General features: G+C 39.4%; 2 protein-coding genes across 2 annotated transcripts in view; one reads left to right on the top strand and one right to left on the bottom strand.

Annotated features, from left to right (window-relative positions):
• Nucleotides 1-24,058, bottom strand: part of LOC139701069 (protein takeout-like) — a 62,475-nt gene that overhangs the window by 11,571 nt on the left and 26,846 nt on the right. The window contains exons 3-4 of the mRNA XM_071599644.1: nucleotides 17,755-17,847; nucleotides 1,133-1,280 (exon numbers count right to left, since the gene is read on the bottom strand). Coding sequence (XP_071455745.1) covers nucleotides 1,133-1,280; nucleotides 17,755-17,847 — 241 coding nt within the window. The remainder of the gene's footprint in view (nucleotides 1-1,132; nucleotides 1,281-17,754; nucleotides 17,848-24,058) is intronic.
• Nucleotides 5,726-7,183, top strand: LOC139700770 (uncharacterized). The gene is made up of 2 exons (XM_071599192.1): nucleotides 5,726-6,252; nucleotides 6,571-7,183. The coding sequence occupies exons 1-2, from the start codon at nucleotides 5,734-5,736 to the stop codon at nucleotides 6,985-6,987; spliced, it is 936 nt and encodes a 311-aa protein (XP_071455293.1). The 5' UTR covers nucleotides 5,726-5,733; the 3' UTR covers nucleotides 6,988-7,183.

The following is a 24,058-nucleotide window of genomic DNA, read 5'->3' as shown; positions in this document are numbered from 1 at the left end:
ATTTCATCTCCTTCAGATAATTCGCCATAATTTACGTCCTTGGGTAGTGCTGAGTTAGATTCAGCCCCTTGACATTGTCAACTCCTCAAGACTTCGTATGCTGACTGAAATGCTTTTCTTTAATTTAATCGAATACTTCTCTTTCTTTTCTCGGTATTATCAACCTTGGGCATCAAAGTAAGCGATGCAATTAATAACTCTGTCTGCGTTAGTGTTGGTAAATTTTTATTTTTGGTCATACGTATAGTTGGAATCTCTTTTTTTAAAATGATTCAATTGATCAATCATAATTATTTTCAGTGATAGTTGTTTCTAATATTTGATTATGAACCTAGATATTTCCTGGTTTCCGTATATATCCGTTCCCGTAACGTAACCTTACTTAGTTTATACAATTATTAACATATTAATCATGAATATGTCTATCCCGAAAGCACGCGGTGAATCGTAACCGCGATTAAATTGAATCCTGGATTTAAAATAAGTATGAACAAGAAAACAATCTTATGTGATCTTGAAAAATGTGAGAATTCTGTATTGAATTTGTGCATGTCATTATAGAAATCTTAATTTTAAATTTCATGTCCTCCTGGCGATGCGCACACCATTGTTTCATTAACCGAAGGGAAAGTGTATTATTGAAGTCTAAGACATCCATGTTCTATTGAAAACAATAGGCAACCCTATTCTAAAAAGAAATATTCGCTGACAGGACTAATGATTAAGATGCGATAATTGATCAGCAGAGGAAAAAATTTACGATTTGATAAATAAACTGATATCGCCATGAAAATTCCTCATTTTTTTGGGAATCTGATCTGTGTCACGTGAGCGTACTTTGAGCCACTTTGTTTTGTTTAATGTGGCTTCAATTTTTTTTTAGTGATAATTTTCTTTCTGCACGCAAAACAAATTCAATTAAACAGAGAAATTTATAAATAATCGTTGGCGTACTGTTTTCCCTCAATTCTATAAGCTTTCATATTTTCCCGGATGACGAGAAGTCAGGCATGTGAATAGTTTGCTAATCGCTCGCCAGAGTGAGAGTCACATCACGGTGACTTGACAGCCAGCGAGGCATGGCAAATCCGGGCGGCTTTAGCGGCTAAATAGAGAACTACTACCACCTTACCTTAGTTCTCGGATTATGAAAGATCCCGGACCCCGCACCACTATGTTGGAGAGAGTGGCGTCGAATTTGGCTGCTTGTGGGCCGGAGCTGAATTTGATCTCTGGTATATTAAGCGGCTCCAGCGATGGGACGTTGAGCTCCGGGATTCCTGCGTGATGGGTCAGAAGGAGAATTAAAATTGGTGTATCGATTCGCTGTGATGTTAAAACGATTTATTACTTCTCCCAGAAAAATATTATATTATTGAGGTTGTTACTCTATTGTTATCTAGTGTCGGCCATTTGGAATGGCAATTACATTTGTCGTGTAATATACCATTGTCGTGCATATGCCCTCGAAAATGTATAATTATTATTCTGGGAAGAGTGCGCATGCATGCTGGTGTCTAATGGTTGAATAATTTTAATGGTGGACGTTAAAATGACAGAACAATTTAATTTTCTGATTCAGACAGGGACAATTGGTAACATTTTCAAAATCAAATGCACTTGATCTACCATCATTCTTTCAACAACAAGCCGTTTTGAATCTCGTATCATCCGTCTCGAAGGTGCTGGATGCTCTGGACAATTGATTGTGGGCTAGTTCTCCGCTTGGATACATTTACGGTATTGAACTTACGAGGGTCATCCGGAAAGTAGTACCCGTTCGTGAAATAAAGACACAAAAGTAAATATTAACAAACATAAAAAATTTTATTTGAAAGAGGATACTTTAAACTACTTCTCAACATAATCTCCAAGCAAATTAAGGCATTTGTCATAACGTGTGACAAGTTTCTGTATTCCTGCTGCATAGTCCTTCGCCGCCAGCTCATTGAGATACGCGAGGGACCCATCTTGCACAAATTTTTGCATAATGCAGATGGTGTTTAACAATTTCATGAACAATTGTTCGAGAAACATTGGGAAAATGCTCACAGATGTCATCAATTGTGACGCGCCGATCGTTCCTCACGAATTCGTCAACTGAGCTCACCAGTTGGTCTGTAATGACAGACGGTCTCCCCGAACGCTCATCGTCGTGTGTGTTCCCCCTCCCCATGTTGAAGTTGCGACACCACCGCCGAACAGACGACTCGTCCATTACATTGTCTCCATACACCTCCTTTAATTGGCGATGAATATCACATGGGCGAACGTTTCTTGCATTGAGGAATTTAATCACTGCCCTCACTTCACAACTGGCGGCGTTCTCAATTTTTTTAAACATTGTAAACAATCACAGAAACAACACAGGCAATGCTAGCGTCACGCAACTTGGCTCAGAGAAGGCAGACAAGCCACTGAAGCTATCTGACCTCGTCCAGCGGCTACTCGCGTCGTCAGCACTTCATGCGGCACGAACGGGTACTACTTTCCGGATGACCCTCGTATTTTAATTATGAATCGGCTCATAACGATTGCAAATTATTTGGGATTGTTGTTGTTTGGGATGTTGATGTTGGAACTCATTGAAAGCCTACGACACACGATTGAAGGGGGAAAAAGATGATAAGGTGATAGATCGACTAGAAGACCGAAGGAAGAAAGATAAAAAGAGATAAAAGACGGGTAAAATGTTATAAAAAATGGATTGGGAAGAATGTAAGGTAGCTGTGAAACAATCTTCGTGTTGGAATGTGATTGAGTGCCGCGATCAGCGTGCGAAACGTCTTCTCTGTCCGAAATTCCTTAAAAAAATACGCTCTTAAGTTGAGCCGAGGCAAGGAAATGTAAATAAAAAAGGCATCCATTGATGATTCCTGCACTAAAAAGGGAAAAACTTGGGGTTAAAATTTCACTTCGTCGATTTTTCTTCCCATTGTTTGGCTGAATCAACATGTCAAATCCTTAATAGTGCAAATAAGGGTATTGGTTTCTTATTTCGATGAATGTACTTGAAAAACCTAGTTACATATAATTTTCCATTATATCATAGAATACTTTTGGATTGATTTCAGAATGGACAAATCAGGATGTGTTTATCTTACAATTCGCAACGCCATCAATCATTCCCTCATTTGGTCCAAGTTTTTTTATTAAACTTAAGATTTACTTAGAGCTGCGTTTTTAAGTAAAATGTATGCTTGGGAACGTGGAAATAGGAAGATTAAATCGCTCATTCTGACAGGGACAATTCACAATCACCATATTTTGCAAATTTCCTCGGAACAATTTCGCATCACTTATTTATGGGAGTGGTCAAGTATTTTGCATAACCCTAATTATCACGGCTTCCTGCACGTCCTGAAGACGCGTTGATTCAGTGGTTAGAATGCTAGCCAGATGGCTCGGGTTCGATTTCGGGTAACATCTCTGGCTACCCTCAGATTAACCCAAACAGAGTGATTTTAAGAGTTCAAGATCTTCCAGGAATACCATTGGGGGCACAAAGGGAAAGGGACTGATCCCACTATTACCCTGACATGTGGGTTTCACACGTCGTTGAACTCAATACTAGGTGAGTTCTATTTTTACTGGTCAAACCGACTTTCGGGTTGATTACTTTGGTTGGTTTGTTTATTCTGTTTTTGTTTTTATTTTTTTTTTTGGAAAAAACCCTGCAAGCCACACCGCTAGGGTGTGTGGCAGGGGGTGAATATACACAGATTAATTTTGACCCGAAATTTTTTATCCCTACCACGATCGGAAAATGTTATTCTGATCCGTTATCGTTCGCGGAAAAAATCAGAACTGGATGCGCTGATTTAATGATTGATTGCTGTATATGTATGAACAGCATTGAGCCATTCACTTGAAGTCATCAGAACTTACAAGGAGAAGGGAATGGTGGAGCTGGGGAAGGGTCGCGCCCTGACCTTCTTACTGGCACATAGGGTAGCGTTCATTTCATTTCTTGAAAAGGGCTTCAGTGACCATACATTAATTACTGTGCTCCATTTTAAAAAATGGAAACAAGTGTTCTTCACTCGCACAATCAGCGACCGAAATAAAAAGTAAAAAAAACGTAATTGTAAATGCGTTGGAACTAGATTAAAGGTAAGATAGTTCAAGATTTAGTTCAAATGCAGTAGAAGTTACTTCAGGTGTTCCCCAGGGAAGTGTTATCGGACCTCTTTTATTCCTAATTTATGTTAACGACATTGATTCCGGAGTCACTAGTGAGATTTGCCGACAATGGAGTGATTTACAGAGATATCCGTAATCTTGAGGATACAGCAGCTGTATCAGATGATCCTAATGCTATACAAAGCTGGTGCGACACTTGGCAATTAGAATTAAACTTAAAAAAGTGCGTAGTCATGAATGTTTGGAAAAAGAGCAAATACCTCCTGAACGCCTGCTGCATCAGGAAAACCTAAATGGAAGGTGTAGAGTCGATTAAATACCTAGGCGTTACCCTCACCCACGACCTCTCCTGGGTGGAACACATATAGTACTAGGGGGAATATGTGGACAAGATGACAAAAAATTAGGATTTATTAGAAGAGTAAATGTGATGAAAAGGTAAAAAGAGAATTGATATCTGTCGCTGGTTAGGCCTCATTTAGAATATGCTGCAAGTATATGGGATCATCACAAAGTTGGATTGATTGCCGAATTGTATGGCGTGCAACGTAGAGGAGCTAGATTTGTAAAACCTTGTTATGATGTTAAACTTAGTGGCGTATCCAAAATATTAGAGCAGCTAGGCTGGGAATCACTCAAGGAGCGAAGGTTAAATTACAGATTGAAGCTCTTGGATAAATTGGAAGGAGGTATCTTTAGCTGTGATGTTGAAAATGTACAGGTCATGTCAATAAAATTAGAGAGATTAAGTGTATATTAAGAGTACAGCCTCAGAGATAGTTTTGTGGAGTTTAATCCTGTAAAAAGAAGGGATATCTCAGAAAATAATTGGCACGCGCTGTCGAAAGTAGAGGTGTAAAAAACTAAACTTTCACAAAACTCTATTGGGAATTTTAATTCTGTGCACCCATATTTTCGACAGCGCGCACCTATTATTCTTTGATGCGTTCCCGTTTTATTGCAGTCGCGAATAGCTTGCGGGAATAGCGAATAGTTGAATCTATCAATTCGACTAACTCTCTAATTTTGTGGTATTTGTCGATCCTCCCAATGTAAGTAGGGGGCATAATTATATCTCCAATTTCGGATGCGGGATTTTAATAATTGGCATTAAAATAAATGAAATACGTTTTATTTATTAATTTTTCTCATCCCTTTATTAATGTTAAGGGAAATCATAACAATGGTAATTACGGAGATATCGCTGCAATGCTGCCGACAATATATGTCTACACATATATTGTCGGCATATTTGTATTACCGATACTCAAAAAGCTATTATTGGTGGAGTTGTGAGGGTTCGCTTTGTCACTTGATATAATACGTTTTTAGTACATTACAAGTGCAATCGCTATAATGGCGTCGTGCAATAGAAGTGATGCTCTCTACGGAAAGCAGTGTTCTCTAGATGAGAGGGTCATGGAAGACTATTTCTTTTGTTTGACCCATGCACAATGGTGTCTCAAGACGCTTCCCAAACACTTGCGCAAACAAGCGGGATCATGGATAAAGTTTTTGATAAGAACAAAACCCCGCAGCGTAAAGGAAATGAGGATCCGAAACATGCACTTCGTTAACTTGCTTCTGGATATGTCTCTTGGGACTCTGAGGGGAATATACCTCAGTAGTCCCCCGAAAACACACGAGCCGCTCCCCCCAGCGCCAACCGTTACCCGCTTCAACTGGAAGGAGCAGCCGGTTGAAGAAAATCAACCCACAGAGGAATGTGCCTTCCAGATTCCTGACTGGGTGAAGAAACTGATTGAAGGAGGCAAGCCATCGCCTGCTGACCATCCTAAGGACCCCCAAGTGAGTCACACCTCTAACGATGGGCGACTCTATGTTGCCACCAGAGCTCTCCCTGGGCGGCCGGGTGCTTACGGCTCCGTGAGCATGTCAGGAGGTGCCGGTGACGACATGCGAAGAGGGAGTCCCCCGACAATTCAAGAAAGAGGTGGAGAGGACGCGAGGAGAAATGCGACGGGTCGAAATTCATGCCGTGGTGAGCAGTACGCTAATCACTGGCAACAAGCATGGGCTGGAGCAACACAACATCAAAGCGTTACCACTACCGCACCTCAACACATGAGAAGAGGCCAATCCAGTGAGGTATAGTATCTCAAATTTAAATAACTATACAGTTTTCAAATTCTCCACTTATTGACATTATATGCGTACTACCACCTATTGTTTTCGCCTCGAAAATTTTCTTCCCTGTACGTGAATTTATCATTCACTTCATCATGGAATTCATGCCATTTATAGTAAAGATCAACATTCAATATTCACGAGAAAAGCATTATGGTGGATAATAAACAGTTTTCAGTAGAGTCACCTCTTTATATAAAGTTTTTCATTCCTATTGCCATCAGAGAATTAATATTTAAACGAAGGACATATTCTAAGCGGTGAATTCTCTACTTTTAGTCTAGACATGTTCGAGAAATCATGGAGTGTGCAAAGGAACAAATTCAGTCTGATTCCAATCATGAGTTCAACCAGAAACTGGCTTCAATGAGGGAAAATGTGAAGCAAGATTTGAGCCGTGCTCGAACGAAGTACCAATGGGCGCGGTGGTCATATGAAATGGCAAAGAGGGCACGGGAACAGGCGATTGAAGAGAAGGAGACAGCTTTGGTAAGAAATGTTAATGCACTTTTGAATAAGCTGGATGCACTCGAAAGTCGCAATGTGTACCTCTTAGATTTAATTGAGAAGGGAATGCTGGAATTGTATGAGACTAGAAGACATGTGAGGGACATAAAGGCATCGCGCGCCAGAGAATTGAATGATCTCGAAGTTGAACTACGCATGAAGCAGTTGTATCTCGCAGACATGATGTAATACTACGAAGAGAATTGCCTGGGTCCTCATGAATCCACTGGCAATTATGCATATGAGCAGATATTCTAATTATCGATTAATTCTGTAAATAAAATATGCTGTGCTGGCTTATCGATATACATTGTGTGTTATAATTATGTGTTAGTTAACAAGAGCTATCCCGATTGATTTGAATAAAGAAATATTTCAAAATGAAGTCATTTGCATTTTAATTTCTTAGTAGGAATTATGCCAATTAGATTTTATAGAAAGATATGTAAGATATTTCAGTGCCTTGCAAGCCACCGCTAGGGTGTGTGGGAGGGTTTGAATACACAGCAGACTAATTTTGACCCGACTGTGACCCTAAAGCGGTCGACAATGTCACTCTGGTCCCTTATCGTTCAAGGTTCTGAAGACGTGACGCAGTAACGAAACCTAGGTCATAATAAAAGTACTCTATGTGGAAAAGCAAAGTGTCTTCCTTCGCCAAGGAAAGAGTAGGTCTGGAATGCGCGTAATTTCGCAAGGCAGACATTTCTAACACGATCCACGACTGTTCTTTTGATCCACCGAAAGCGATAGTCGAAAAAGAATTATGCCGCGTTCAAAGGTGATGAGCCCGACACAGATCGTTAAAAACTCGATAGGGAGAAAAGAGAAGAGAAGGAAATGGTAGAATGTAAACACAGTGTTATGCAGTTACAAAGAATTAAGTAATAAATTTAGACGGGCAACAAATAGAGCAAAAGAAGCTTGCTGGAAGACGCGGTGCGAGGATATGGTAATTCTGCTGTGGAAGGGTGAAATTGGTGCGCTATAGAAGAAGGTTAGAGCACTATCGGTCTGTAAAAAGGGGTGATCTTTGTTAACAGTTAAAGAAAAGTCAGGTAAGATAATAGCTGACACAGAAAAGATCCAAGAAAGATTGAAGTAGGTAGGGTAGACAACATTCCTGTGGAACTACTGAAAGGTTAAGGAAAATATGGGAGGAAGAGTCTATGTATATGGACTTATTCGTATCATCTATAAGGAAGGAATTTGTGAGATCAGTGTTAGTTTCTAATCCGAAAAAGTTAAAGGCTACATTGGATGAGGACTACAGAACAATAAGTTTTATTTCCCATGCAGCCAAAGTTGTTCTCGGGATGATCAACAAAAAGACGGAGAGCAGGGCAAATGATTGCTTTGGGGATGATGAGTTTGGGTTCAGGAAGGGGAGAGGTACGCGTGATGACATTGCAGTAATGAGATCACTAATCGAGAGGAATATAGAATACATTTAGGATGTATTTGCCTGTTTCGTAGATTTCGAAAAGGGCGTTTGATAGAGTGGTTGGGTGTGCCATGACCATTTCATAGAACTTATTAAATTGATAGTTTCCACAGAGCCTCCATGAAAATCAAACAGAACAAAATCCGAGAAATAATGATAAAATCTCATCGGTCATTAACTGAAAATCTCTCATTTCGTTCTCGATCGTAGAATTACACATGTGTTTTGATCTCTAAAAATAACCTCATACAAAAGAAAGATGTTGAATGTATTTTCTCCGAAAGGAATAGTTCAAATGGTCATACGAAATAAACAGTCCTTGAAGGGATTGGCACAAATGTAGCATTTCATAATGTGGACAGTATTCATATTTATCTGAATTATTTAATTCCCCCCCCCTCTCCAGTTCGCAGTGTGCGCATTGAATGCTTGGTAAAAATTAAGGTTAGTTGATTTGAAAACCGCAAGATGTCGCTTAGTGTAAAAAAAGACAGCTTTAACGTCAAATTTCACAGTTGTTTCTTTCCGCCATGGCGAAGAAAAGTATCACAGTCCAGGGAAAATGGATAACATTCAGAGGATAACTTCCTGTTTGAGAAAGGACATTTGATGCGGACCTTTTTACCTAGCTAACTGAAACTAGTACCACCCCGAGGTACTGAGAATTGGATATAAGAAAGAAAACACTTCGTGGCAACGTTTTTGGCGATAAACCAAATAAAGATTATTTGTAGAACTTGATGCACACTTGGGGTTTATGATGATGCTTAATTATGACAACGAGGTCGCACTTTCTGATTCTGATGAATGTCAAGATCATTTGGGCAATGACAGAGAATAGTTAATATAGAATTTGTTTACGCAATAAAAATTGTTTATATTTTGGAGATTAAAGACCGAGTGGTTTTCTCAAGTTAATTGCGTCATAAGACTCGTATTTTACGACCATTAAGCACTTTATATGACAGAAAATCGCATTTACGCCGTAATTAGTTTAACATCACTATTCAAAGGGAAAATTGTGATTATCGGGAGCTCTCTTCGGAAAAGCATAGGCCAACTGGAGATAAGTGATTGAAAATCATTCATTTTAAGATGGAGAGACAATATCCGTGTGTGAGTATATAAATTACTATTAGCACAATCAAAGTAATCATCACAAGTAACCGATTCTTGATATTTGAGCGTACTCTCTCTGTGCTCACATTCCGACATTATTACATTGAATGCAAATTCAAAGGATTGTGTGTAACAAAATAAAACGACACACGAAGACTATCTTGACATTTCCCTGACTATCTAAAAACTTGGGGCGGATCTACACTATATTTCTGCTAGCTTGAAAAGGCTTTCATTTTGCCACTGAAACGTGGACCATTAAGATAATTGATAAACACAACGCCATTTGAATTTGAAAAAAATACACGAAGTTAATTTTGAAACTGAAATAGCAGTACTTGGCTTTTGTGGTATACTTTTACTGCTACGACACTATGGTCGTAAAAGGAGACCGAAATCGTAAGAAATACTAAAGACCTTTAAATATTGAAATGAACTCGTTGATTAAATTAGTTATAGAGATATCAGTTCATTTTCAACCTCGCGGAAAAAATACAGCTTGCCTATATATATCCCTGAGCCTAAATTTTGTTTCTCCATGTTTGAATGTTTTTTTTTATTATATTACGTTATACTTGACAGTTGGGCTCAGTATGCTTGGAAAGTCTCTAAGTATCCATTCACTAGAATTCAACCTGAACGTCCATATGTTTCGCCATTCTCGTTTTTTATTGCGGAAAATGAAATATCGAAAATTTATCAGTATACTGAAATAAGTTTAATATCCATAAAATATGAAGATATATGGAGCCACGCGATACTCGCCTTGGTCTCATAACTATTTGCAATGCTACAGCTAATTTCCACCAAATTTTAGCTAAAAACTCATAGATTTCGGAAAAAGTGAGGAATCAGAAACTCCGTATCAGAGATAAATCGACCCCGTGAGGTTGGAAAGGGAGGCAATCCGGACGTAAGTTTGACAAAGGAGCTCATGTTAGCGTATCGCGAGGCGACAAGGGACGCCGCCACCTGTCCGATAAACGCAACGGCTTTCGAATCACTGACCTTCAGCGATCGGAGGGCTTGGATCGCATCCGTATTACGGTAGTTATTCGTATTTACCCTTGCTGTTTTTCTTTGCCCACGTGCCAGTGGACGGAGCGGAAAATGGATGCTGGATTGAAATAGTTCCATGGTACTTCAAGAGAGAGTTACGTCGAGAAAATGTATGAATGAATTCACTCCAAGGGCCACGTTGCGGTTTACTCGAGCATTTAGTATACTGGATGAAGTGGTGATTGAAATTATGGAGAGAGAGAGATTGCATAAGTTTTTGTTTTGAGTCATGTTCGCCAATACGCATTCCTTACAATATTCATCGGGTCCATTTCAACGTGCGTATATGCCGATCACGATTCCGTGTTGCATTGGCCCAATACCTGATCACTACACTATTGCGTCACGTCATGGTGTTCCCAGCGGTCGGCCCGCGATGTTGCACTCCGCTCTGCTCCATCGAAAGTTCGATGTTTTTTCAATATCGGTTGAGGTCGTATCTTTTGTCTTCAGATTTTACTCCTGTAGTCTTCAGGGAATGTCATGGTTAAAAGTCAATTCGCGTGGAGCCATCTTGATATCAGTCAACGCCATTTCTATGTATGTAAAGAAAATAAGTGCTCGCTACTTTGTCAAATAAAATTGAAATCCCAGGAACTAATTTATTGGATCACATTATTTTATATTCCAAAAAATCCTTCAAACGCGTTCTGTATGAAATAGAATTTAAATATTTTGGAAAAATTTCGGATGCGAGTTTTAAAAATACTTTGATGATCTCCATTTTCTTTTGAATTTTCAATGCGTGAAAGAACGGGTGAATGACGATTGGTGCAAAACGGGACAATCTACAAGTGACACCGTGTCTAACAAAGTTTACAATTATGAGCCGAAGGTAATATCCTTTTGACGAGCTATTTTTAATTTGAGCTTACCGAGCGGCGCAAATCCTCGTTAACCGTCCTATTTAGTCTCTCCTCAGAACTGAATCAAAATGGATTGGAGATAATTTGGAATACATATTTTTCGGATATTCATTTTAGTACTATTGTGATATTTCGCTGAATTATAAAGTGTATAATCCTAAAAATTAAGTTGGGTCAATTTTTTTCATTTTGGGTGGAGGATTGGAAACATGGCGAAAGGGAAATAAGAAGCTTGATGGTTAAGTAGGGACAAATAGGGATCTACGTAGCAGTATCTAACTTTCCACTAGGGCAAGCGTTGGCGGGGAAGTAATTTTAAGCACATGACTAATTATACTCAATAATTTGGATACCTCTCTTATTTTTCAAAGTACATAGTACCCTGTAAGCCACCGCTAGGGTGTGTGGCAGAGGGTGATTATACGCCAGACTACTTTTTAAACGAAATACTTTCCCCGCCTAGAGGGGTGGGACGATGCTATTCTGATCCCTTATCGTTCGTGGGAAAAATGACATCTTATATCTTGTTCTACTCTTAATATTTCGAATTTAATTGACATGATCTCTCCTACGATAGCACAGTGGGGCTAATTATGCATTTTCAGCATCATCACTAAAGAGACATCCTTCAAATGTGCGCGATAGATTTTATCTTTTTTTATCTTCAATGAATAACTGATCGAAGCACTTTTCCTCTTGATGAAATTTTTATTTTACGACCGGGTTTCGATGTATTACATCATCATCAGGTGGTCATCATCCTGATGATGATGTAATACATCGAAACCCGGTCGTAAAATAAAAATTTCATCAAGAGGAAAAGTGCTTCGATCAGTTATTAATTATGTTCGACTTCCACCTCATCACGCCTGAAGCTACTCAGTTTGTTAATCTTCAATACTTGACTGATTCCCAACCTAGCCTCTAATAGTTTTAATACTCTACTCAGTTTGCCATAAAAACGTGTTACAACGTGCTGTGCTGCCCGCGATCTAATTTGGTAATCCATCCAACTTCTGGAGGATGTCATTTACTGCGCGGTAGCATGTTCTGAATGGTGCCCAAATAGCGAAAGGTAACATTTCTCTAATCATTTTAATCACATTTCCCCAATAGTTTTCTAAGAAATCCTAATTTTTGATTAGCTTTCCCACGTTTTCCTCGTATATGTTTCTTTCACCTTAGCAGTCTCTTGCTTGTGAAATTTAATGATGGATTAATAACGTACATGTTTATTTTTTACATTATTATTTTATTCCAATCAGATTCACATACCAAGTGTTTTTTAAGGGCGAAAGATTGAGTGCTGCAGTTATTGATTCTGGATACAATTGGAACTGATCGAAGGCCATCTGCAAAGGTTCCATTGCCTGAGGAACCTCGTATTCCGTGTTTTACCAAAGATGCAATGCGCTTCCACTCTGTTGACATTCACCTGTGACCTCTCTTCAGGGAAACACATTCGGGAACTATTTAGACAAGCCAACCGGAAATTGAATGAAAAATGGATAAATATGATGGGAAGACAAATGGGTGTTTTTATTTTCCGCATCGTGTGGTAACATTCGGAGGAATGGTTTGTAGCATGCCTTTAAGATATATGTCGACTGCTAACATTTTCATTTCTGCACAGTCCTGTGCGCTAAAGTCTTCGAGCACCTTCTACTCGTAAGTCATCCGTGGCCTCCTCCTGATATTCTTCTCCTTTGTGATTCCTTCATTTATATTCCTCAGCGAAAATCTGGACAGGTCCGATTGTTTTCCCTCTCCTTCTTGTAGGTTTCCTTCGTAAGCTTCTCCCTTCACCCGCTGTTCGAAGTACTTCTTAATACGAGGAACTTCGAAGTATTCATTTAAATCAATAAAAGTGAAGATTTGGTGCACTTTTTGGCCGCACCTCGAAATACTAGTGTGGCGGATTTCCGTAACCTTCCACATCGTTGTACTGCTGCCACGTAAGTATTTTTCAACGGCGCCTGCTTTGAGATGAGAGGTACAGCAGTGACCGACCACTGGAATCACCAATTACTCTCATGTAATTGGGGGCTGCTGGCCTTCTCCTCCGAGTAATTGGAGGCAGCCGCCCGCCAAGTCACGGCACCTTCGCAAGACTTGGTATAATATTCAGGCCATTTTCCTCAAGGTCCTCACATTCATCCGAGTATGACGCTTCTTGTCCACGACCTCATCTGTCGAGTACACTGCCTCCAGAGTGTTGGAAACATTTTGTTAAAAAACTCATCTGGGAGACGAAAAAGTTCGAATAATTAGTGTGGGAATACTCGCGGATCTAGGGTTCAAGTTTAGGCTTGATATTTTACTTAAATGTGAGACCTGCTTTCTCCGAATATGATGAAACATAGGCCAACAGATTGCGGTCAGCTGGATCATATTTACAAGATGAGAAAGATTGAAGCTACAGACTTAGGATGCTTGATTAGTATAAGATAGGTGACTAGGGAAAGTTATCATCGCGATATTTAATGAGGCAAGGTAGTCTTGAGTTTAGCTGTATTTGAATACAAATCCTAATCAATGATAAGTAATAGTATTACTCTTTCTTATATGGATAGAGCACTACATTAAATTTAATTGCTCTAGCATTTTACTATCAAGCTGTTTTTTAGGCTCTGTTATTGTTCCCCTTCGGATCATACGACTTCTCTTCTTTATTACATAATTTTGATGATGCATATATTGTTATTCCTGTGTTTCTAGAGCGAAATCACCCTTTTTCATACAATCTAGTGTTGGATTTGGGTTCCATTAATATTTAGGCGTGGAAAAATGTTAGATGTCCTTTAACCTGTTTTTTAGCGGCTCAGTTGCATGAAAAAAACTAAGATAATTCTGTGTGACTTGATGATAATTAAGTTTATCTAGCTCTTATTAATTCAGCACCAAAACGTATCATACAAGCTGAATTTCGGGTGGCGTTGATGCATTGCATCAGTTAAATACTTCATGTAAGATTACGGATTCCCCTGATGGTAATTTAATGGTGTCATTTCCCCTAAAAGGTAATGTGTGCTAAATAATTTCATTTTGTGCATACGCACATTCGAAAATAAGGTGACCAAAATGATGGTCTTAATAGACTTCACGGACTTGATGATTTCACCTTTCTATCGTTGGAACTGCACAAACTGATTAGGGAAGAAATAACGTTGCCAAGTTGATGCGGCAGCTCTTTTAGTCGTGAAATTTTTCATCTAGAGGAATTGAATTTCTCCGGGCACAAATCCACTGTTAGTTTATTCAAATTTTGGTAATCCTTTTACGAGAGACACAAATTTAAAAGCGTTAACCTTTTGTTTGTCAACATAATCTAAGGTAGATTTATACTCTCAATTCATAAATGGCCCATACTCTTGTCTTCTTTGTAAAATGCAATTTTTTTAAATGCATCGCTTATACCTTAGGAGCGCATACTATGAGCTGTATAATATCGGCAATTAGACAGTACTAATTGAATAATAGTCTTAAACGAGCTATTAAAAACTTAGAAATATTCATCATTCGCCTTGCAGGAAAATAACGCGTTTTCTAATTTGAATTTCTGAGTTGTAAATGGAATCCAAGGAGATCGAGCTACCTGAATTGAATCCACTTTTAGTTTCACTTTTACTCTTAACCTATTCCCTTGATTGATTGTTCAATTACAAGGACGGAAGCTTCGGATGACGCGTAGTAGGGTTCTCGGAGAGTGGAATTTTCTCCACATAAGATTAAAGAGAATGTATGTACAGCTTGGAAAATAATTGGCTTTCCGTTCGTCATTGAGTGAAATTTTAATATACTTATTTTGTTGTTCTTGTTAAAATGAATAAAAGAAATGGCAATTGCCGCCATTTTGGTAGCAGGTACCATTCATTTTTCCCATCAAAAGATGATTGAGTAACTGAAACCATTCTATCGTCTAGTCTGTGCATCCTATCTCATTACCGCCAAGGGACAACGGTTGAAGGAGGCCCGCTGTAGACGGAGAAAGTCAGCGGGGGGCTAATGACAAATGTCTCAATGAGAGCTAAGAATTTTCACTTCCGCAAATCCATCAAAATATCGCAGATCATCTCCTTGTGTGTTCCATTTGAAAGCCCATTTCGTTGTGGAGTGCGATCTTGTTGTTTAAGAGGGTTTCATTTTCTTTCAGGCGCCGAGCCATCATCCCCCGAGGGTTTCTCCGCAGCGTAAATAGGAGTTTTTGTTTACACGAAGCTCGCGTCTGTGCACAGCCTCTTTCGTCCGTGCACGCTCGGCGAAAGCAACATTTATCGCCGTCCTCTCTCTTCTTCCATTCACTTCCCCCCTTTGATTTGCCCCCCCCCCAGTCTCCCCTCCCTCCCCCTCCCCACATCCCTCCCTCCCCCCGGCTTCCATTTACTCTATCGTGTTCGAGGTTGCCCAGATATTCGTTCCTTCATTTTATGTTGCGTAATTTCATTCGGATTCATTTAAAAAAAATGAAGATACCATTACCGTTATTCATATCATGCGAAAAACAACATAATTACATACGATTGACCAACGATGGAACAACACCAAGTTAATCAAAGACGAAGAGTTATGAGAACGCTGTTTCCTTGTTCTCTTGATCAGTAAAATCATTTCGGTTTTGTTCGCAAATCCGTAATCACCACTCTCGGCTACTTTATGTGGTGCTATTTAAGCTTATTTGGAGCTGCATATGCCGATTGAATTACATTATTTGATAACAGTTGGTAATATCACTTGCACGTTTTCATCCTCAAGAAACGTGAACAGATAGCATTGAAATATATGAAAATAAGTTTTGTAAAATTGTAATATTAAAACTCTATTTTCATGCTCATGGAATATATTTTCATCTAATTTCAACTGCGTGCATCTTGATCTTAATAGACGAGGTTCCAACGTCTAAATGAAGAGTGCCAGGCCTCTCCTGTGTCGCCCCAACCAAATCGTTAATCTACATTCATAGTAACGGAAATAACTAGCAACATGTTTTCAAGGTTCCAGCTCCTGTGAAATGCGGTGAACACTTCATATTTTGATGCATATGCGATTAATGTTTTGCACTGCCTTCAGTTCAAGAATTTCAAGAGAAAAGATAAATGCTGTTTTAGATCTAAATTTTTATTTGAGTTACATGTTATGAACTGGATTTTATTTCAATGTAGACCTTTTAGAGTAGCGCAGCAAGTTCATCTCGTCATGGTTCTGATTCGTCAATCGGCTTTAACTGCCACTATACTATATTGCTTCCATTCCAAGAGATGCCCTTAAGACGTCGGCTGAATCGCAAATGTCGCAGAAGAGATGAGTCCACTTACGAGCAATTCAAACTTTAATTCATGAATTTTGGCCATTGCAATAACGGATTTGTGAGGCGGTGCATTGTCTTGATGATACAACACTTTCTTCTCAGCCAAATGCGGGCGCTTTTGCTTGATTTCTTCACTAAAACATTGCAATAAGTTCGCATAATACTCGCCGTTGATAGTTTTTCCTTTTTCAAGATGGTCAATAAAAATTATCCTATGCGCATCCCAAAAAACCGACGCCATGGCCTTGTCTGCAGATGGAACGGTCTTCGCCTTCTTTGGAGCCGGTTCTCCCTTTTGAATCCATTGTTTTGATTGTTCTATTGTCTCGGGTGTAAAGTAATGGACCAATGTTTCATCCATGGTTATGAAATGGCGCAAACATTCTGCTTTGCTGCTGTGAAACTTTACTAAACACTCAATTAAAACATCTTCACGACTCTGGTTTTGCTCGAGTGTGTCCAAACGTGGCACCCATCTTGCACACAGCTTTCTCATGTCCAAATGTTCAGGTAATATGCGATGAACGGCACTTTTTGAAATGCCTAGACATAGGTCTGCTAGTTCGCGCACTTTCAGTTAATGGTCATCCAGTATTACTTTGTGGATTTTCTCCACCGTTTCTGGAGTCATCACCTCATTTGGTCGACCAATGCGATGCACGTCTTGACAGCTCGCACGACCTCGTTTAAACTCTTCTACCCAATATTTTACTGTTGTCAACGAAGGAGCAGACTCACCCAGAGTAGAATCCAGTTCAGTTTTTATAGTGGTGGGGCTGAGGTCTTTCAAGTAAAAGTATTGTATCACATAACAATGACCAGTTTTCTCCATTTTCACAACTTCACTGAAAACGTATATTATTGATGGCTGCCAAACAAACGCCAAGCAACGTAGCGTCTTCAAACTTGAAACATACGCTTTTATAGATTGCGTATGTTCTAATACGGTGATATTTTTCAAACAACTACCGCCATCTCTAGGTCAGGCCGGGTACTTCTGGGCCTTCCCATGTATACTGGCAGTAATGTCATCATTAAGATATTAAAAAAATGTCTGTATCGCTAACATGTCAATTCTCTTTACACGTGTTGCATGAAATATTAACTGAAGGAGTTTAAATTTTCGAGGGCAGTGATTGTGATCCATCACTCTGGAGACTCACCCTTCAGAAGCTTTGGTCTCAGCTCCTGAATTGAGTTGAGAATGCATTGGTTGGACTTCGGATCGCTTTTCTTGCACACTTTTATGTAGTCCGCTGAAAAGAAAGAAATTGGGATCGTGTTAATGTACATTTTCTATGAGCATCATGAACACAAGGGAGAATACATAACTAGAGGCCGAAATGATATCAAGTGATAGCACATTCCGAATTATTGAATTATTTTTAGGGGCGTTAACCTTTTTTGGATCATGACTAAAGCTAAAAATTTTATTGAATATTCAATGTATGAGTAAACTTTCAAGTTCTGTGTATAGCTCACAGTCTCCGTACTATTTTTGTTTGCGGGACTTAAAAAGATGATTTTTGTGCAGTCAAAACAATTGATTGTGCCTGAAAAGTTTTATTTGTTCCAAGTAAAAATAACTCTAAATATCGCATAAAAGGTCATGCATTAACATACATAACTCATAAAATAATATATCTGTTATTCAATAAAGAACACCTTTACATTATCCTGAATTTCCCCCTGTGGCGTACTGCCTGACAATATTCGTGGGGATATTGATGACGAATAGTCAATGATGGTGTATACCAGCATTGATACTTTGGTTTTTCGGTAGAATTGGAAACGATGCACTTAGTCGATGACTCATCATTCATTCCTAAGTTAGGTTTGCAAACCAGTGCAGGAAACCCACTGGCATATATCAGTCGCAGTCACAGCAGTATAACTATTTTACCCGATTTTCATAAATTTCTAAGCTGGAGCTTGATGCATGAGTTGATAAAATGACACAGAAGTCTAGGCGTGGATAAACTTAATTACTTATAATGTTCAAGTGTCTTGAACCATGGAAATATCACAGTATCATATCTACCAAATTTCCTTCCTTCGCCGTTGGTTTAACTCGCTCTTTTTTTCTCCTATCTTCCATTCCCGTAAACGACCAATTATTATGATTTGCCTAAAAATAAAAAAAATGTAGAGATAAGGAATGTATCAGTCGATGAAATTTTAATTGGAGCACGTGCAATGTCTATTTAAAAACCTGTTTTTGCTTATTATCGCGTATTGTTTTAGTTAAAAAGCAGAGAGAACTCGGTGATTAATGTTAATATTCTTCAGGAAGTGTTCTCTGGAATAATAATAATTCTTCCCCTTTATCGTGTTGATAAAGAGTTTTTATGTCTTTGATCCCTTAGAGCGGCACTCCTTAATGATTGGTGGACCGCGGATCACCTTTTGAATTCGAAGGAATTCAGAAAACATGAAGTGAAAATGAATTCGTTGCCGCCTTTTTTCGAGAAAAATATGTTATTATGCATGATGTCAACAAAATTTTATGCAGAAAACCCATAACTACGCAAGTTCTGGAATATGTTCTGTGAAAATAACATGTAGTGTGAACTGAGAACTTTTAGGGTGAGGCGTACTTCCAATTGCCTTGGTGCAGAGTTGTTCATAAAACTAACGACAGCCGTGACGACAAAAGCACAAAACCTGAACGCCCTAAATGAATGGGAAATTGAGAGTGAATGCAGGTAGCGAGAACTACTCAGGGGTACGGGGCTAAAAGACAAAGCACACATATACATATTCACGTACCGGTAGAAAATGGTACTTGAAGGAGGGGGTTTTTGGTCTGTTGAGATGCTATGGATTTGAATTGAGGAACGAGTCATTTGTGGCCACGTAATGGAAAGTTATCGCGCGATGAAATACGATTATGGGTTGCCACCGGTATCAGAGCCGGCTCCTAGATACCGAGAAATACAGAGTTTCTTGCCATAGGCACCAGATTGTTGTTGAATTTGCTAATACCTGGTTATAGTTACCTAATATTCCTCACCTTACAGGGATCGTCCGGAAAATAAGTGTACTGATTTTTTCCCGCCGCTCCAGGCGCGCCCAGCACCGCTCTGACGGGCTGCGATTGGAGGGGGGTATGTTGGCAAGCGACGCTGAAAAAGGCAGTCGGCTCTGAGCTGTGGTGTAGTGAGGAGCTCTGTTAACGCGAACCTCCACGCTCGACCCACGTCACGGAACGCGATGCCGAAGTTTTTGGAGCAGCGTTATTCCATCAAATTTGCGGTAAAGCTTGGGAAATCGTCTACCGAAACTGTCGGTATGATTAACCAGGCTTACGGGGAGTCAGCCATGTCCAGAAACATGATCTTTCGGTGGCACAAGATGTTCGTGGAGGGCAGAGAAGAGGTCGACGACGAATCACGGCCTGGACGCCCATCAACGACACTCACCGACGAAAATGTGCGAAAAGTTCGCGATGTACTGAACTCTGATCGTCGTCTTAGTGTTTGGATGATAGCAGAGCAGTGTAATGTGCCAAAAACAATAGTGCACAAGATTATTAGGGAGCAATTACAGATCTGGCATCTGGCGGCTGCATCACGACAATGCGCCGTCTCACACCGCGCTTGTCGTGTGCGCCTTCTTGGCCAAGCACGGCGTGGCAACGCTGCCGCACCCGCCCTACAGCCCGGACTTGGCACCACCGGACTTCTTTCTGTTCCCGAAGATAAAGAGGAGTTTGAAAGGAACGCGATACGGGACTTTGGACGCCGTCAAAGAGGCCGTGACGACGTGTCTTCGAGAGGTTCCCGATGATGCCTTCGCGGGAGCGTTCCAGGAATGGGAACGCCGCTGGAACAAGTGTATCGACTCACAAGGGTCCTATTTTGAGGAATATTAGCTTAAGATATGTAAAAGTGTAATAAATTTTTTTTCCTGAGCTCAGTACACTTATTTTCCGGACGAACCCTGTATACTAGCACTGACGTTCCGGTAACTAGTTTCTCGGTCAAGGAACGTACCAGTGCCGATCTTACGCAGCAATTGTTTTATTCTAAAAGCACTTTAAATTCTTATTTTATCAATATATACCAACAAACATGACCTCAAGATTTTTCAACTCTCCCATTTTAATTATGTGCCATATTCGTTTGGACAGTACCCTTAGCATGGGAAAAATTACTGATTTGCTATATATATATATATATATATATATATATATATATATATATATATATATATATATATATATAGATGATGTAGAAGCACTCACGAGAGCAAATAACATTTGGATGGCACAATAGAACACACAAATAAAATAGAAAACACGTAAGAGAGCATTCGCATTTTAAAAAGTTTGAGCATTCGGCCTCCTCTGAGGCCTTCTACAGGTCAGACTGGAAGGTCTCGGACGGGGGAATGTGAGTTTGGGCAGAGGGACGAGCAGGATATGCTGGGAAGGAAATTAAAGATGGCGGTAAAGGTTGGGAATTTTAAAAGATCGGAAAGCTAGTATATACGCGGATTCACGAGTTCTCACCTCTATATTGGTGGCTGAATTGGGTAGGGATTCTCGGATGGATAGGGAGAAACACTGGTCGAAGGAAAGGTTGTGGGAATTCGCGTGTAGGGATAGGAAGAGAAGAGAGTGAGGCAGAATTAAAGGAGTACCCGTGATTGTTCATTCGGGTGGACAAAGGGGACTTGAGGTATATAGGACTTGACTTTTGGACAATTATGACATGTAAAACATGTCTGCTAATCAGATCTGCTCCCCTCTCCCCACATCCTCTTATTGCCCCCTCACCTCATTCCCACGCTAATTGCCTCTCTAAAAACACTATCTACCTTTTGTCATGCATACAATGCACTTCATTTTATATAGGCGAATTACCCCCTTATCCATTCGAATGAACAATCACCGGTACTCCTGTAATTCTGCCACTCTCTCTTTCCATGTATATGTGTGTGTGTGTGTATATATATATATATATATAAACATATATATGTATAAAAACATATATATGTGTAAACATATAAAAATATATGTATATAAAAACACACACACACACACACACACACATATATATATATATATATATATATATATATATATATATATATATATACATACATATATATGTTTTTTTAAGAGGAGTTAGTACGGGTGCGTAGATCGGTACTAAGAAATAACTTAGGATTCTAATCAAGGTACCTGCACCGAGGTACGACTGCCTAGAAATAATTCCCAAGGTATTTCTACCTATTATTTATACCATAGGTACTGGTACCGACGCAAAATTTTCTTCCCCAATGTTCCAATTGTTGATGTGTGAAATGAGTGAACGAAGGCGATTGAGGAGGAGGGGTATACACACACTTCAATGATCATACGGTAATGATGAGATGAGATATCGGAAGATCAGCCTACTATAAATAAACGAGAAAATTGGTGATATACCCTTGATCTTCAACACGTTCATCAAGGAATATAGGCGTAAATAAAAAGTGAAAAGGTCGTTTACTGAAGAATGAAAAAGGATGGATGAGCATGTGGATTTTTTGCGGACTCGTGCTTCTCTATTTGCGTGGAAGAAGGAAGTCTTACCCCGTGTGAATAAGCGAATAGTAGCGCAAAACCTCAGAATAAAGGAACAGAATTGCTATGTAAGTATCAATAATTGAAGGAAGGAATACGGTTGACTCGTACATATACTAGAAAATGCCTCACTTCGAACGTTCGTGTTTTATTGCAATAAAGTTTGCGAAAACAGTAGAATCTTCTGCGTTGGACGAAGAAGGAGAGAAATGGTAGGGATAAAACAATAATCGCTTAGCTAAATTGTAAAAACTAAATTGTAATAGAGTCACGCTAAGTCGAAGATGTTAAAGGAAATTAGAGTATTTAATAGAAGAAGCAATAGATATTTCAGTGAGAAAATGCCTATTAGGGTTAAGGCTGAATTACGATAATTAAGTGGAATAAGGCATCAGGTCACCAAGGAATGAAGAAATGACAATTCGTTGAGTAGTGCTGGGAGGGCTGCTGCGAAGCAAACGGTTTCGAGCCATATGATCTGTGCTGTTGATTCCACTTTTGAAGACGTATTCTACTTCAGGGAAATCTTCATACTTCACTAGGTAAACATTGCCACTGATGTTAACTATAAACGGCGAGCTAAACGTATATAAATAGGGCGTGCGTTTGCATCGAGTGCGAGGAGATGATTAACCTTTAACTATTTCCCAACTCACGTTTACCAAGTGCGCAACTACTTTTGCAATCGACCGTGAATGAGCTCATCAACGGCTGATTTTGCTTCTCATCCCACACCACCCAAGAGTACAACCGCGTAACATTCCAGGTAATTGCTCACGTAACAGTGCGTAATGAACCACGAAAGGCAAAGCAAGGCAATAGCTTCACCTTCACAGCAAAAATGGGCTTAGATGTTTGTTCTTAAGACACCTTCACGGTCGTAAGAGCCTTTCAACTCGGGAAAAAATCTCCTTTTATGTAGCTTTTCCTTCATTTATGATTATCATGTTTATGGTAAGGTTACATGCTAGAATTAAACCGAAACATCAATGCTCGTCGTTAATGGCATAAATTACACAGTTCAGATGAAAAAGGGAATGATTAACATTTCATATTATTCAGACCAAATGCAAAAAAAACATTCGGAAGGTATGTTTGGGACCCATGAGTGATGGAATTACATAAAGCTGAAAGTAAATTTACTGGATTCGTGGAGAATTGTTCCAAGAAGAATATAAAAGCAAGAGAATATAGAATATAATGGAATAGCATATACAGGACAGAGAAGAATGTACTTTTAAGTGTTGCATGAAGGCTTGAACAACCAGAGTGAGTCTACGCACCAGACAGAAATGATGGGAGGGAGTGTAAGATCTTTGGGAAGATCCAGGGAACTGAGTCTACCTCCGAGTAACGAAGAGGTAATACTACACTTCTGCATCTTACGTTCTCTGTAAACCTACTCGAGGGAACGTAGCAGGGATTTTAGGTCATAGGCATCAGAGTTATTGGTTGTTAATGTCATTCGGGAAGCTCAATTGCCTTAAGTTATGTTTCCGTCTGTTTTGGTCTTGATATTGCCAGAGAAAAATGATTCTTCATGTGGAAAAATATCTACTTATAGAGGCCTTACCTACAATTGTTACGCGACACTGTATTCCGTCTGCGTCAAACTCGAATTATTTGTTTGTTTCTAAGATATTTTGTCGTGTATGTCATCTTCCTACTTCCAGTGTCTCCAGACATACTCTCTTTGTTCATAACGATTCTTAACGAAGCAGGCAGATTTTTGTATTTTTTTCAATTCCAAGATGAAATTCTTCTTCGATGAGTCCCAAACACTCGCTACGTCATGGGAAATGATATTTCCATTTAACTATCTCATTGAAATATTGTAGTTTGTAGAAGTAATTAGGGGATGCGGCTGGCAGTTGTTGGCCATTTCCGCCATTATA

The sequence above is a fragment of the Hetaerina americana genome, unplaced genomic scaffold (genome assembly GCF_022747635.1).
Source record: "Hetaerina americana unplaced genomic scaffold, ioHetAmer1.1.p SCAF_11, whole genome shotgun sequence".
NCBI lineage: Eukaryota > Metazoa > Arthropoda > Insecta > Odonata > Calopterygidae > Hetaerina > Hetaerina americana.
This window is presented reverse-complemented; position numbering and strand designations above follow the sequence as displayed.

Excerpts from the sequence above, each read along its gene's own strand:
- LOC139700770 (XM_071599192.1), top strand. The coding sequence starts at position 5,734 with ATGTCTCTTGGGACTCTGAGGGGAATATACCTCAGTAGTCCCCCGAAA. Across the intron at positions 6,253-6,570 it reads GAAGAGGCCAATCCAGTGAG|TCTAGACATGTTCGAGAAAT; the intron begins GTATAGTATCTC and ends CTCTACTTTTAG.